We start from the raw sequence: 15,412 nt of genomic DNA on the forward strand, positions 1-15,412 counted from the left end.
ATTTTCTGTTGATAGACGGGGCTGTGTTCCCTCCCTGTTATTTGACCTGAGGCCAAACTATGGTGGAGGTGATGAAGATAATTGTGACCTCCTTCAAAAGGTCCCATGCTCTCACTGTTGCACTCAGTGCCCCCGACCCTGCAGCCGGCTACCACCGACCCATGCCTTCACCGGAGATTCCTGGACACTCATGGGCAACTCTGGGTCAGTGTCTTGTGTGGCCACTGCTCCCTCCTCCTGGGTCCTGGTGCACACAAGGTTTTGTTTGTGCCCTCCAAGAGTCTGTCTCCCCAGTCTTGTGTAAGTTCTGGCAACTCTATGGTGGGGTTAATGGCGACCTCCTCCAAGAGGACTTATGCCATACCCAGGTCTACTGCACCCATAACCCCTGCAGCAGGATACTTCTGACCCGTACCTCTGCAGGAGACACTCGACACAGTTCTGTCTCAGTCTCTGTGGGGTCTCTGGGTCCTGGTGTGCACAAGGTCTGTTTGAGCTCTGAGCATCTCTGGCAAGTGTACGGTTTGATTCTATATGTGATTTCACCCTCCTGCTGTCTTTCTGGGGCTTCTCCTTTGCCCTTGGATGTGGGGTAAGAGCCAAAGTTATAAAACTCTTAGAAAAAATTGAGGTAGATATTTTTGCTTTTTGCCTTGACAATAGATTCCTAGATATGACACTAGAATCATAGTGAACAAAAGAAAACATACTGAACTGCATCAAAATTAAAAGCTTTGTCCATCAAATAGCTATCAAAAAAGTGAAAGGACAACTTACATGATGGAATAAGATATCTGCAAACCCTATTTCTCTTAAAGTCTAGTATCCAGAATATATAAGGGACGTTTATAATCCAAGAACCAGATGACAACACAATAAAACAGTGGGAATAAGACTTGAACTTGTTTTCCAAAGGAAGAAAACAAATGACCAACAAGCAGAAGAAAATATGTTAAATACCAAAGGAAGAAAACAAATGACCAACAAGCAGAAGAAAATATGTTAAATATCATTAGTCATTAGAGAATACAGTCAACACCACAATGAGTTGCTGCTTTTCCCACATTAAATGGCTATAATTAAAAAGAACAAACTGGAGAACAAGTTCTGACAAAGAAGTTGATAAATTGAAGCTCCCATACAGTGCTGCTGGGAATGTAAAATGGTGCAGCTGCTCTGGAAAACAGTTTGGTAATTCCTCAGATAATGAAAAAGACTTTCCCTATGACTCAGCAGTTCCACTCCTCGGTGTACACCTCAAAGAATTGAAAATAGGTACTCAAATACATGTACACACATGTTCTTGGAGGCAATATTTACCACAGTCAAAAAGTAGAAACAAATGAATTCTTTTTAACGGCTGAGAAATATTCCATGGTGTATATGTACCACAGCTTCCTTATCCATTCATCTGCTGATGGGCATCTAGGTTGCTTCCATGTCCTGGCTATTATAAACAGTGCTGCGATGAACATTGGGGTGCACGTGTCTCTTTCAGATCTGGATTCCTCCGTGTGTATGCCCAGAAGTGGTATTGTTGGGTCATATGGTAGTTCTATTTCCAGTTTTTTAAGAAATCTCCACACTGTTTTCCATAGTGGTTGTACTAGTTTGCATTCCCACCAACAGTGTAAGAGGGTTCCCTTTTCTCCACACCCTCTCCAGCATTTATTGCTTGTAGACTTTTGGCTAGCAGCCATCCTGACTGGCGTGTAATGGTACCTCATTGTGGTTTTGATTTGCATTTCTCTGATAATGAGTGATGTTGAGCATCTTTTTTTGTGTTTGTTAGCCATCTGTATGTCTTCTTTGGAGAAATGTCTGTTTAGTTCTTTGGCCCATTTTTTGATTGGGTCATTTATTTTTCTGGAATTGAGCTTCAGGAGTTGCTTGTATATTTTTGAGATTAATCCATATTATCTATGCTGAAACAGATCACCAGCCCAGGTGGAATGCATGAGTCAAGTGCTCGGGCCTGGTGGGCTGGGAAGACCCAGAGGAATCGGGTGGAGAGGGAGGTGGGAGGGGGGATCGGGATGGGGAATACGTGTAACTCTATGACTGATTCATATCAGTGTATGACAAAACCCACTGGGAAAAAAAAAAAGTAGAAACAACTGAAATGTCAATCAGTGAATTAATGAACAGACAAAATGTGTAAATACATATGTGAAGTGAGTGAAAGTCGCTCAGTCATGTTTGACTCTTTGTGACCCTGTCCTTCACTATCTTCTGGAGTTTGCTCATAATTCATGTCCATTGAGTCAGTGATGCTTTGTAAAAAACATCCTCTGTTGCCCCTTTCTCCTCCTGCCCTCAATCTTTCCCAGCTTCAGAGTCCTTTCCAGTGAGTCAGCTCTATGTATCAGCTGGCTAAATATTGGAGCTTCAGCTTCAGCATCAGTCCTTCCAATGAATATTCAGAGTGGATTTCCTTTAGGATTAACTGGTTTGATCTCCTTGCAGTCCAAGGGACTCTCAAGAGTCTTCTCGAGCTCCACAGTTCAAAAGCATCAATTCTTTGGCTCTTAGCCTTCTTTATGGCCCAACTCTCACATCTATACATGACTACCAGAAAAACCATAGCTCTGACTATACAATGGATACTTAAGCAAAACCAAAAAACTACAAAACAAAACCCCAAACAAAAACCCTAATTCATACTGAATGCTATACACAGAGACTCCTTTAAATCCTCTCCTCCCTCATAGAAGGCTTGTAGAACCACAGGTAGCCAGATTCTTAATTAACCTTTATCTGGATGTACCAACAGTTAATTTATTCATTTGCCTACTGAAGGGCATCTTGATTGTTTCAAATTTTGGCAATTATCAATAAGGCTGTTATAAATATCTATGTGCAAGTTTTTGTGTTAAAACATAGGTTTAAAACCTAGGTTAAAAGCATAGGTTTTTAAGTCCTTTGGGTAAATATTGAGGAGTGTGATTGCTGAATTGTATGGAAACAGTATTTTTATTTTTTAAAAAAATAGCCACACTGCCTTCTGAAGTGATCGTACCATTTTGCATTCCCACCAGCAGTGATGGAGAGTTTCTGTGGTTCCACATCCTCATTAGCATTTCATATTGTCAGTATTCCAGATTTTGACCATTCTAGTAGTGTGCAGTGGTAACTTATTTTTGTTTGTTTGGCAGGGGGTTGGCTATGCTGCGCAGCTTGTGGAATTCTGATTCACCGATTAGGAATCAAACCCTAGTCCCAGCAGTGAAAAGTGCCAAGTCCCAACCATTGGACCACAGGGAATTCCCCTCATTTTTGTTTTAATTTATTTTCCCATGACAACATATGATGAGGAGTATATTTTCATATACTTACCGGCCACCTGTATGTCTTTTTTTTGGATGAGGTATCTGTTAAGTTCGTTGTAAAATTTGGTTGTTTGTTTTCTTATTGTTAGGGATCAAAAGATATTTGTATATTTTGGACAACAGTCCTTTTTCAATTGTATCTTTAGCAAATGTTTTCTTCCAGTGTGTGGCTTGTCTTGTTATTCTCTTGACATTTCCTTTTACAGAGCAGATATTTTAATTTTAATGAAACCCAGATTATCAATTATTGCTTAATAGATTGTAGTTTTGCTGTTGTTTCTAAAAACAACATTGCCATACTCAAGGTCATCTAAATTTTTGCCTATATTTTCTTCTATGAGTTTTCTAGTTTTGCCTTTTACTTTTTGTTTAAAACAAGTTTCTAGTTAATTTTCCTGAAGGACGTAAGATCTATGTCTAGATTAGTGGGTTTTTTTTTTTTTTTTTTTTTGCGCTTGGATGTCCAGTTTGTTCCAGCACCATTTGTTGAAAAGACTATCTTTGCTTCATCTATTTTTGCTCCTTTGACAGAGATTAGCTGACTATGTAATGTCAGTGTATTTCTAAGCTCTCTATTCTGTTCCCTGCACATTACCTTGATTACCGTAGCAGTGTAGTAAGTCTTCAGGTTGAGTAGTGTCCGTGCTCCTATTTCGCTCTTTGTCTTCAATCTTGTGCTGGCTTTTCTGGGTCTTTTGTCCCTTTATATAAACTTTGGAATCAGTTCCTTTTTGTCAGTTCACTTCTTTTTTAATTGGAGGAAAACTGCTTTACAATGCTGTGTTGTATTCTTTCTGGAAGCATGAGGTCTTCTGCCAGCATTTAGTAGGTGTTCTGTAGGAGTTGTTCCACATGCAGAAGTATTTTTGATGTATTTGTGGGGAGGAAGATGATCTCCAAGTCTTACTCCTCCACCATCTTGAAAGTCTCCCCTAGAATCTGTTCTTTGATATGCATAAAGTAACTTGCTTAGATTTGATTGAAACTGCATTGAATCTATAGATCAATATGGGCAGGACAGGCATCATGACAATGCTGATGTCATGTGATCGGTAAACATGGAATATCTCTCCATTTATTTCATTCTTTAATTTTGTTCATCAGAGTTTTATAGTCTTCCTTATAATACATTTTGTACATATTTTGTTAGACTTATTCCTACTTCACTTTTGGGTGCTAATGTATTGTTTTAAATTTCAAATTCCTTTGTTCATTGTTAATATACAGCAAAGAGATTGATTTTTGTATAGTGTTAACCTTGTACCCTAAAACTTTGCTATAATCACTTAGTAGTTCAGTAGTTTTTTTTTTTTAATTCTTTCAGATTTTCTATATAGATGATTATGTCATCTGAGTTAAAAAACAATTTATTTTTTCCTTTTCATTCTGTATTTCTTTTATTAACATTTACTTTTTCTTATCTTATTTCAGTTTCAGGGACATCCTCTTTCATGTATGATATTAGTACTTTTTTCTTAGTTATCTTGGGTAGAGGCTTATTGATTTGATAGATCTTTTCTAAGAACCATCTTTTAGTTTCGTTGATTTTCTCTATTGACTTTCTGTTTTCAATTTTACTGATTTCTGCTCTAATTCTTTTATATTTTAATTTTTCATTGAGATATAATTGACATATAATGTTAGTTTCAGGTGTATAACAAATCAATTAGATATTTGTATACACTTTGAAGTGACCATGATTGTAAGTCTACTAAACATTCATCACCGTACGTAGATAGAAAAACCTTTTTCTTGTGATGAATATTTTTAGGATCTACTCTCTTCAGTTCAGTTCAGAAGCTCAGTCATGTCCGACTCTTTGCAACCTCATGAATTGCAGCATGCCAGGCCTCCCTGTCTATCACCAACGCCCGGAGTCTACCTAAACCCATGTCCATCGAGTCGGTGATGCCATCCAGCCATCTCACCCTCTGTCGATGCCTTCTCCTCCTGCTCCCAATCCTTCCCAACATCAGGGGCTTTTCCAATGAGTCAGCTCTTCACATCAGGTGGCCCAAGTATTGGAGTTTCAGCTTCAACATCAGTCCTTCCAATGAACACCCAGGACTGATCTCCTTTAGGATGAACTGGTTGGATCTCCTTGCAGTCCAAGGGACTCTCAAAAGTCTTCTCCAACACCACAGTTCAAAAACATCAATTCTTGGGTGCTCAGCTTTCTTCACCGCCCAACTCTCACGTGCATACATAACTACTGGGAAAAAAAAAACCATAGCCTTGACTAGACGGACCTTTGTTGGCAAAGTAATATCTCTGCTTTTAAATATGCTACCTAGGTTGCTCATAACTTTCCTTCCAAGGAGGAAGTGTCTTTAAATTTCATGGCTACAATCACCATCTGCAGTGATTTTGGAGCCCAGAAAAATAAAGTCAGCCATTGTTTCCACTGTTTCCCCATCTTTTTGCCATGAAGTGATGGGACCAGATGCCATGATCTTAGTTTTCTGAATGTTGAGCTTTAAGTCAACTCTTTCACTCTCCTCTTTCACTTTCATTAAGAGGCTTTTGAGTTCTTCACTTTCTGCCATAAGGGTGGTGTCATCTGCATATCTGAGGTTCTTGATATTTCTCCCGGCAATCTTGATTCCAGCTTGTGCTTCTTCCAGCCCAGCATTTCTCATGATGTACTCTGCATATAAGTTAAAGAAGCAGGGTGACAATATACAGCCTTGACGTACTCCTTTTCCTATTTGGAACCAGTCTGTTGTTCCATGTCCAGTTCTAACTGTTGTTTCCTGACCTGCATACAGGCTTCCCAAGAGACAGGTCAGATGGTTTGGTATTCCCATCTCTTTCAGAATTTTCCACAGTTTATTGTGATCCACACAGTCAAAGGCTTTGGCATAGTCAATAAAGCAGAAATAGATGTTCTTTTGGAACTCTCTTGCTTTTTCGATGATCCAGCGGATGTTAGCAATTTGATCTCTTGGTTCCTCTGCCTTTTCTAAAACCAGCTTGAACATCTGGAAGTTCACAGTTAACGTATTGCTGAAGCCTGGCTTGGAGAATTTTGAGCATTACTTTACTAGCATGTGAGATGGGTGCAATTGTGCGGTAATTCGAGCATTCTTTGGCATTGCCTTTCTTTGGGATTGGAATGAAAACTGACCTTTTCCGATCCTGTAGCCACCACTGAGTTTTCCAAATTTGCTGACATATTGAGTGGAGCACCTTCACAACATCATCTTTCAGGATTTGAAATAGCTCAACTGGAATTCCATCACCTCCACTAGCTTTGTTCGTAGTGATACTTTCTAAGGCCCACTTGACTTCACATTCCAGGATATCTGGCTCTAAGTGAGTGATCGCACTCTTTGCAACTCTCTTAGCAACTTCCAAATATACAATACAGAATTACTAACTTTTCAGGGAGGCAGAGGAAGAGATCAAATGAAAGTTCCCACAAGCTGCAACTAATACCCAATGCAGCCAAGATAAAAATTTAAAAATAGATATTAAAAAACATAATAATGAGTATAGCACAGGGAATTCTAATCAGTACTTCCTAATGGTCTATACCCCACTCCAGTACTCTTAACTGGAAAAATTCCATGGACAGAGGAGCCTGGTGGGCTGCCGTCTATAGGGTCACACAGAGTTGGACACAACTGAAGTGACTTAGCAGTAGCAGCAATGGCCTATATGGGGAAAGAATTTAAAAGAGAGTGGATATATGTATGTATATAACTGATTCACTTTGGTATATACCTGAAACTAACACAACATTGTAAATCAACTATACTCCAATTGGAATTTTAAAAACCAATGCTACAGTTTATACTAAGAATTTGATGAAGATCAAGTAAATATTGAGACCATGGATCAATAGAAGAGTTGGAAATTTTTAACAAGTGCCTTTACTACTGATGAAGTTAATCGAAACATGTAATCTTTCATCCACAGCTGAGTGGACTTGCTATTTCTTCTGTTCAAAATAGATCTTACCAACAATAATTGGCACAGCTAGAAAGTGCAGACCTTCTCTGCATGGGTGAGAACAGATGAGAATGCATGCTTTCTGCAAATGAGTAGACTTAACAAAAGAATCCAGAAGTGATCAAGTTGTAATTCCGTTTCCTAAACTTTCCTGTAGGATTAGTCATTTCTCTTTCCTGGTAATGTGTGAATAAGGGACATAGAGAAGCCAGAAATGTCAATTTAGCTGAAGTTGCCTCTGTAAAGATTCAGAAAAATTGGTAAAAAGTTTCCTACCTAACAGTCCACATACAATACTTTACTATATAAGTTGCATTTCAAATAAATGGATAATTCAATGAATGTATTAGTGTTCCTGGTTAACTTTTTAAAATACAGTTAAATTCTAAAACTCGGTACATTTCATAGAGACAGTTTGTTTTCTATGTATATTATACACTATAGAAAAAGTTTTAAAAAGTATGTATGATATGAGATCATTTTAATTAAAAAATGCATGTGTATTTGTTCTTGTGTTTACACATATATATTTACGTCAATCTGGAAGGACATGCACGAAAATGTTACCAGTTATTTCTAGGTTATAGAAATGTAAGTCTTATTTACCTTTTCTTTTACAGTAATCATGTCTTTTTACTCAGCTAAAATAAAATTATTTTTTATAAATGTTATATGGCCAATTGTTATTCTTTGTAGTCTGAATTAAACCAGTAGATAGAAACAGTGTTTTAAAACTTTTAAAAACTATTTACACAATCTTACACTCAGAAATACTCAAAAATTTAGGTATAGTTAGGAATACCATTTTTCTCAAAGTAGTTTCTAAAATAAGATTTCTTTAATAGTGTATGATAGTATAGAATTAGAAGTCACAATCATGATTTATTATTCTAACTTGTACATTATTATGGCGTGTACATAATATCTATTTCCTAGGCTTTCTGTTTCTTAGGTTAATTAAATTTAGTCCAATGAACAAATGTAATGATGTTACATAAACTAAAATTGGGGCTTCCCTGGCAGCTCAGGTGGTACAGAATCTGCCTGCAATCCTGGAGACCTGGACTTGATCGCTGTGTTGGGAAGATCCCCTGAAGAAGGGAATGTCTACCCACTCCAGTTTTCTGACCTGGAGAATGCCATGGACAGAGAAGCCTGGCAGGCTACAATCCATGGGCATCACTAACTATTTCTTGCCATTGTTGTAAAACAATAATGTTTTTTTCTTGAACAATAGATATTCTTGCCTTAGATTTTGCTATAGCTAGTTATATATAAGCTAAAATATTATAATTTGGTTTAAAGTAATGTTTACCTTCCTTTTCTTTATTTAGGTATAATGTCCACGGCTTGGGATTTGTATGATTCTTACAATGCTATGGAGCTTTCAACTTTACCACCAAAACGATCTATGATTGACTCAAGTAGTAAAGCAAGTGTACCTTCAAAAGACTGGGAACAATCAGTGCCAGGGAGTAATTTAGAAAAAAGTAAGATTTCATTTATTTCAGTTTTTTAAAAATTAGGATAATTGAATTATAATTTTATATTAGTTTCACTTGTGCAACATAATAATTTGGTCTTTGTGTACACTACAAAGTGATCACCACAATAAGTCTAGTTACTGTCACTCTATAAACTTCCCTCTCTAACCATTTCACCTACCCCTCACCCACCTTCCCCTCTAATAGCCATCAATGTGTTTATGAGTTTTGTTATTTTTTTGTTTGTTTTTGTTTTTGTTATTATTTTTTATAGTCTGCATATGAGTGCAATTGTGTGGTAGTTTGAGCATTCTTTGGCATGCTTTTCTTTGGGATTGGAATGAAAGCTGAACTTTTCCAATCCTGTGGCCACTGCTGAGTTTTCCAAATTTTCTGGCATATTGAGTGCAGCACTTTCACAGCATCATCTTTCAGGATTTGAAATAGCTCAACTGAAATTACATCACCTCCACTAGCTTTGTTCGTAGTGATGCTTCCTAAGGTCCACTTGACTTCACATTCCAGGATGTCTGACTAGGTGAGTGATCATGCCATTGTGATTATCTGGGTCATGAAGATCTTTTTTGTACAGTTTTTCTGTGTATTGTTGCCACCTCTTCTTAATATCTTCTGCTTCTGTTAGGCCCCTACCATTTCTGTCCTTTATTGAACCCATCTTTGCGTGAAATGTTCCCTTGATATCTCTAATTTTCTTGAAGAAATCTCTAGTCTTTCCCATTCTATTGTTTTCCTTTATTTCTTTGCATTGATCACTGAGGAGGGCTTTCTTATATCTTTCTTATCATGCTAGTAAAGTAATGCTTAAAATTCTCCAAACCAGGCTTCAGCAATACATGAACCATGAACTTCCAGTTGTTCAAGCTGGTTTTAGAAAAGGCAGAGGAACCAAGAGATCAAATTGCCAGCATCTGCTGGATCATCAAAAAAGCAAGAGAGTTCCAAAAGAACATCTATTTCTGCTTTATTGACTATGCCAAAGCCTTTGACTGTGTGGATCACAATAAAATGGAAAATTCTGAAAGACATGGGAATACCAGACCACCTGACCTGCCTCTTGAGAAACCTGTATGCAGGTCAGGAAGCAACAGTTAGAACTGGACATGGAACAACAGACTGGTTCCAAATAGGAAAAGGAGTACATCAGGGCTGTATATTGTCTCTCTGCTTCTAACTTATATGCAGAGTACATCATGAGAAACCCTGGACTGGAGGAAGCACAAGCTGGAATCAAAATTGCCAAGAAAATATCAAGAACCTCAGATATGCAGATGACACCACCCTTATGGCAGAAAGCAAAGAAGAACTAAAGAGCCTCTTAATGAAAGTGAAAGAGGAGAGTGAAAAAGTTGGTTTAAAGCTCAACATTCAGAAAACTAAGATCATGGCATCTGGTCCAATCACTTCATGGCAAATAGATGGGGAAACAGTGGAAACAGTGTCAGACTGTATTTTTCTGGGCTCCAAAATCACTGCAGATGGTGATTGCAGCCATGAAATTAAAAGACGCTTACTCCTTGGAAGGAAAGTTATGATCAACCTAGATAGCATATTAAAAAGCAGAGACATTATTTTGCCAACAAAGGTCTGTCTAATCAAGGCTATGAAATTTCCAGTGGTCATGTATGCACGTGAGAGTTGGACGGTGAAGAAAGCTGAGCACTCAAGAATTGATGTTTTTGAACTGTGGTGTTGGAGAAGACTCTTGAGGGTCCCTTGGACTGCAAGGAGATCCAACCAGTCCATCCTGAAGGAGATCAGTCCTGGGTGTTCATTGGAAGGACTGATGTTGAAGCTGAAACTCCAATACTTGGGCCACCTGATGTGAAGAGCTGACTCATTGGAAAAGACCCTGATGCTGGGAAAGATTGAGGGCAGAAGGAGAAGGTGACGACAGAGGATAAGATGGTTGGATGGCATCACCAACTCAATGGACATGGGTTTTCGTAGACTCCAGGAGTTGGTGATGGACAGCGAGGCCTAGCATGCTGCAATTCATGGGGTCGCAAAGAGTCGGACATGACTGAGTGACTGAACTGAACTGAGTCTGCATATGAGTGAAATCATACAGTATTTGTCTTTCTCTCTCTGTTTTATTTCACTTAACATTGTTCTTGTTCAGTTGCTCAGTTGTGTCCAGCTCTTTGCAACCCCATGGACTATAGCACACCAGTATTCCCTGTTCTTTACCATCTCCCAGGGCTAGCTCAAACTCATATCCATTGAGTCTTGATGCCATCCAGCCATCTCATCCTCTGTCGCCTCCTTCTCCTGCCTTCACAGTTTCCCAGCATCAGGGTCTTATTTCTAATGAGTTGGCTCTTCTCATCAGGTGGCCTAAGTATTAGAGATTCAGTTTCAGCCTCAGTCCTTCCCATAAATATTCAGGGTTGACTTCTTTTTGGATTGACTAGTTTGATCTTGTGTCCAAGGGACTCTCAAGAGTCTTCTCCAATGCCAAAGTTCAAAAGCATCAATTCTTCACTGTGTTCAGCCTTCTTTATGATCCAACTCTCACATCCATACTTGACTACTGGAAAAACTATAGCTTTGACTATACAGACCTTTGTTGGCAAAGTAATGTCTCTGCTGCTTAGGTTGGTCATGGCTTTTCTTCCAAGGTGCAAGTGTCTTTTAATTTCGTGGCTGCAGTCACCATCTGCAGTGATTTTGGAGCCCAAGAAAATAAAGTCTGTCACTGTTTCCATTGTTTCCCTATCTATTTGCTATAAAGTGATGGGACCAGATGCCATGATCTTAGTTTTCTGAATGTTGAATTTTAAGCCAGCTTTCCCCCTCTCTTTCACCTTCATCAAGAGGCTCTTCAGTTCTTCTTCACTTTCTGCCATAAGAATGGTGTCATCCGCATATCTGAGGTTATTGCTATTTCTCCTGGCAATCTTGATTCCGCTTGTGCTTTATCCAGCCTGGCATTTTGCATGATGTAATCTGCATATAGTTTAAATGAGCAGAGTGACAATACACATCCATAACGAACTCCTTTCCCAACTTAGAACCAGTCCATTGTTCCATGTCCAGTTCTAGCTGTTGCTTCTTGACCTGCATAGAGATTTCTCAGGATGCAGGTAAAGTGGTCTGGTATTCCCATCTCTAAGAATTTTCTACATTTTGTTGTGAGTCACACACTCAGACTTTCGCGTAATCAATGAAACCGAAGGAGATGTTTTTCTGGAATTCTCTTGTTTTTTCTATGATCCAACAGATGTTGGAATTTAATCTCTGGTTTCCCCTGCAATTTCTAAATCCAGTTTGAACATCTGGGAGTTCTCGGTTCACATCCTATTGAAGCCTAGCTTGGAGAATTTTGAGCGTTACCTGCCAGTGTGTGACATGAATGCAATTGTGCAGCAATTTGAACATTCCTTTGCATTGCCCTTCTTTGGAACTGGAAAGAAAACTGACCTTTTCCAGTCCTGTGGCCACTGCTGAGTTTTCCTCATTTGCTGGCATATTGAGTGCAATACTTTCACAGCATCATCTTTTAGGATTTGAAATACCTCGGCTGGAATTCAATCACTTCCACTAGCTTTGTTGGTAGTGATGCTTCCTAAGGCCCACTTGACTTTGCATGACAGGATGTCCGGCTCTTGTGAGTGATCACACCTTTGTGGGTCATTAAGATATTTTTTGTATAGTTCTGTGTATTCTTGCCACCTCGTCTTAATATCTTCTGCTTCTGTTATGTCCATACTGTTTCTGTTCTTTATTGTGCCCATCTTTGCATGAAATGTTTTCTTGGTATATAATTTTCCTGAAGAAATCTCTAATCTTTCCCGTTCTATTGTTTTCCTCTATTTCTTTGCATTAATCACTGAGGAAGGCTTTCTAATCTCTCCTTGCTATTCTTTGGAACTCTGCATTCAGATTGGTATATCTTTCCCTTTGTCCTTTTCTTGTCACTTCCCTTCTTTTCTCAGCTATTTGTAAGGCTTCCTCAGATAACCACTTTGCTTTTTTCCATTTCTTTTTCTTGGGGATGGTCTTGATCCCTGCCTTCTGTACAATGTCATGAACCTCCGTCCATTGTTCTTTAGGTACTCTATTAAATCTAATCCCTTGAATCTATTTGTCACTGCCACTGTATGCAAGGGATTTGATTTAGGTCATACCTGAATGGCCTCTTGAGAGACCTGTATGCAGGTCAGGAAGCAACAGTTAGAACTGGACATGAAACAACAGACTGGTCCCAAATAGGAAAAGGAGTACGTCAAGGCTGTATATTGTCACCCTGCTTCTTTAACTTATATGCAGAGTACATCATGAGACATGCTGGGCTGGAAGAAGCACAAGCTGGAATCAAGATTGCCGGGAGAAATATCAATAACCTCAGATAGGCAGATGACACCACCCTTATGGCAGAAAGCAAAGAAGAACTAAAGAGCCTCTTAATGAAAGTGAAAGAGGAGAGTGAAAAAGTTGGCTTAAAGCTCAACATTCAGAAAACTAAGATCATGGCATCTGGTCACATCACTTCATGGGAAATAGATGGGGAAACAGTGGAAACAGTGTCAGAATTTATTTTTGGGGGGCTTCAAAATCACTGCAGATGGTGACTGCAGCTATGAAATTAAAGGACACTTACTCATTGGAAGGAAAGTTATGACCAACCTAGATAGCATATTAAAAAGCAGAGACATTACTTTGCCAACAAAGGTCTGTCTGGTCAAGGCTATGGTTTTTCTAGTGGTCATGTATGGATGTGAGAGTTGGACGGTGAAGAAAACTGAGTGCCAAAGAATTGATGCTTTTGAACTGTGGTGTTAGAGAAGACTCTTGAGAGTACCTGGGACTGCAAGGAGATCCAACCAGTCCATCCTGAACGAGATAAGTTCTGGGTGTTCATTGGAAGGACCGATGTTGAAGCTGAAACTTCAATACTTTGGCCACCTCATTGAAGAATTGACTCATTGGAAAAGACCCTGATGATTGGAGGGGTTGAGGGCAGGAGGAGAAGGTGACGACAGAGGATAAGATGGCTGGATGGCATCACCGATTTGATGGGCATGAGTTTGAGTAAACTCCAGGAGTTTATGATGGACAGGGAGGCCTGGCGTTTTGCGATTCATAGGGTCGCAAAGAGTCGGACACGACTGAGCGACTGAACTGAACTGAACTGAAGTGAACTTACTGAATGGCCTAGTGGTTTTCCCTGTTTTCTTCAATTTAAGTTTGAATTTGGCAATAAGGAGTTCGTGATCTGGGCCACAGTCAACTTCCGGTCTTGTTTTTGCTGATTGTATAGAGCTCCATCTTCGGCTACAAAAAGTATAATCAGTCTGATTTTGCTATTGACCATCTGGTGATGTCCATGTGTAGAGTCTTCTCTTGTGTTGTTGGAAGATGGTGTTTGCTATGACCAGTGCGTTCTCTTGCTGAGACTCTGTTAGCCTTTGCCCTGCTTCATTTTGTACTGCAAGGCCAAGCTTGCCTGAATCCAGGTATCTCTTGACTTCCTACTTTTGCATTCCAGTCCCCTATGATGAAAAGGACCACTTAACGTAATGCCTTGCATTTCCCTGATAATTGGTGATGGTGAACATCTCATGTGCCATTTGGGAAAAATGTCTCTTTAGCTTATCTTCTGTCGGTTTTTTTGTTTGTTTGTTTTGTTTTTGCTATTGTGTTCTTTGAGCTCTTTATATATTTTGTATTAACCCCTTATCAGATAAATGGTTTGCAAATACTTTCTCCCATTCAGTAGGTTTTCTTTTCATTGTACTGATGGTTTCCCTTGCTATGCAGAAGATTTTTAGTTTATTTCCCTCTGTATATAAGACAGTATTTTTTCCTTGGTGCTTTCTATATTTTTGTTTTGTGTTCAGTTTTCAGAAACTTGAGTATGGTGTATCTTGGTGTGAATTTCTTTAGGTTTATCTCCTTTGGAATTCACTGTTTCTTAATTCTGTATGTTTTTCTTTGCCCAGTTTTGGAAAATTTCAGCTATTATTTCTTCAAGTACATTTTTGGTCTCATCCTTTTCTCCTCTCCCCAGTGATGTGAATATTATATATCTTGTTAGAGGTCTCTGGACCTCTATTCATGTATATATATACACATACATGTATAAATATATATATATATATATATATTTGCAGATGATTTTCTTCCTGGTTTTCAGATTTGGTAATTTCTATTTTTCTCTCTTCAAGTTCACTGATTCTCTTCTCTGTCCCTTCCATTTTGCTGTTGAGCCCATCTGTTGAATTTTTGGTCAGATATTTTTTTATGTCAGATATATTTTATCTGTTGTCAGATAATTTAAGCATCTCTGTCATCTCAGTGTTGGTTTGTATTGATTTTGTTTGTTTTTTTGTTTCATTTAAGTAGAGATTTTCTTGGTTCTTTGATCAGTGACGTTCAGTTGTAATTTAGAAACTTGGATTATTATGCTTTGAGAACTGGATCTTGTTTAAACTTCATTTTTAGCAGGATTTGTTTGACACTATTTTGACAGGGAAGTTTACTGCTCCATTACCGCCAGGTGAAAGGACAAGTGGGGTTTACTGTTCCATTTTGTGTGTGTGTGTGTGCACGCGCACACGTTCACTCAGTCATGTCTGACTCTTTGCAACCTCATGGACTGTAGCCACCAGGTTCCTCTGTCCA

At 38.8% G+C, this 15,412-nt stretch overlaps 1 protein-coding gene across 1 annotated transcript in view; it reads left to right on the forward strand.

The window, feature by feature from the left end:
* Nucleotides 1-15,412, forward strand: part of DNAI4 (dynein axonemal intermediate chain 4) — a 104,286-nt gene that overhangs the window by 46,449 nt on the left and 42,425 nt on the right. Inside the window, 1 exon segment of the mRNA XM_065911239.1 lies at nucleotides 8,618-8,773. Coding sequence (XP_065767311.1) covers nucleotides 8,618-8,773 — 156 coding nt within the window.

This window comes from Muntiacus reevesi, chromosome 1 (genome assembly GCF_963930625.1).
Source record: "Muntiacus reevesi chromosome 1, mMunRee1.1, whole genome shotgun sequence".
NCBI lineage: Eukaryota > Metazoa > Chordata > Mammalia > Artiodactyla > Cervidae > Muntiacus > Muntiacus reevesi.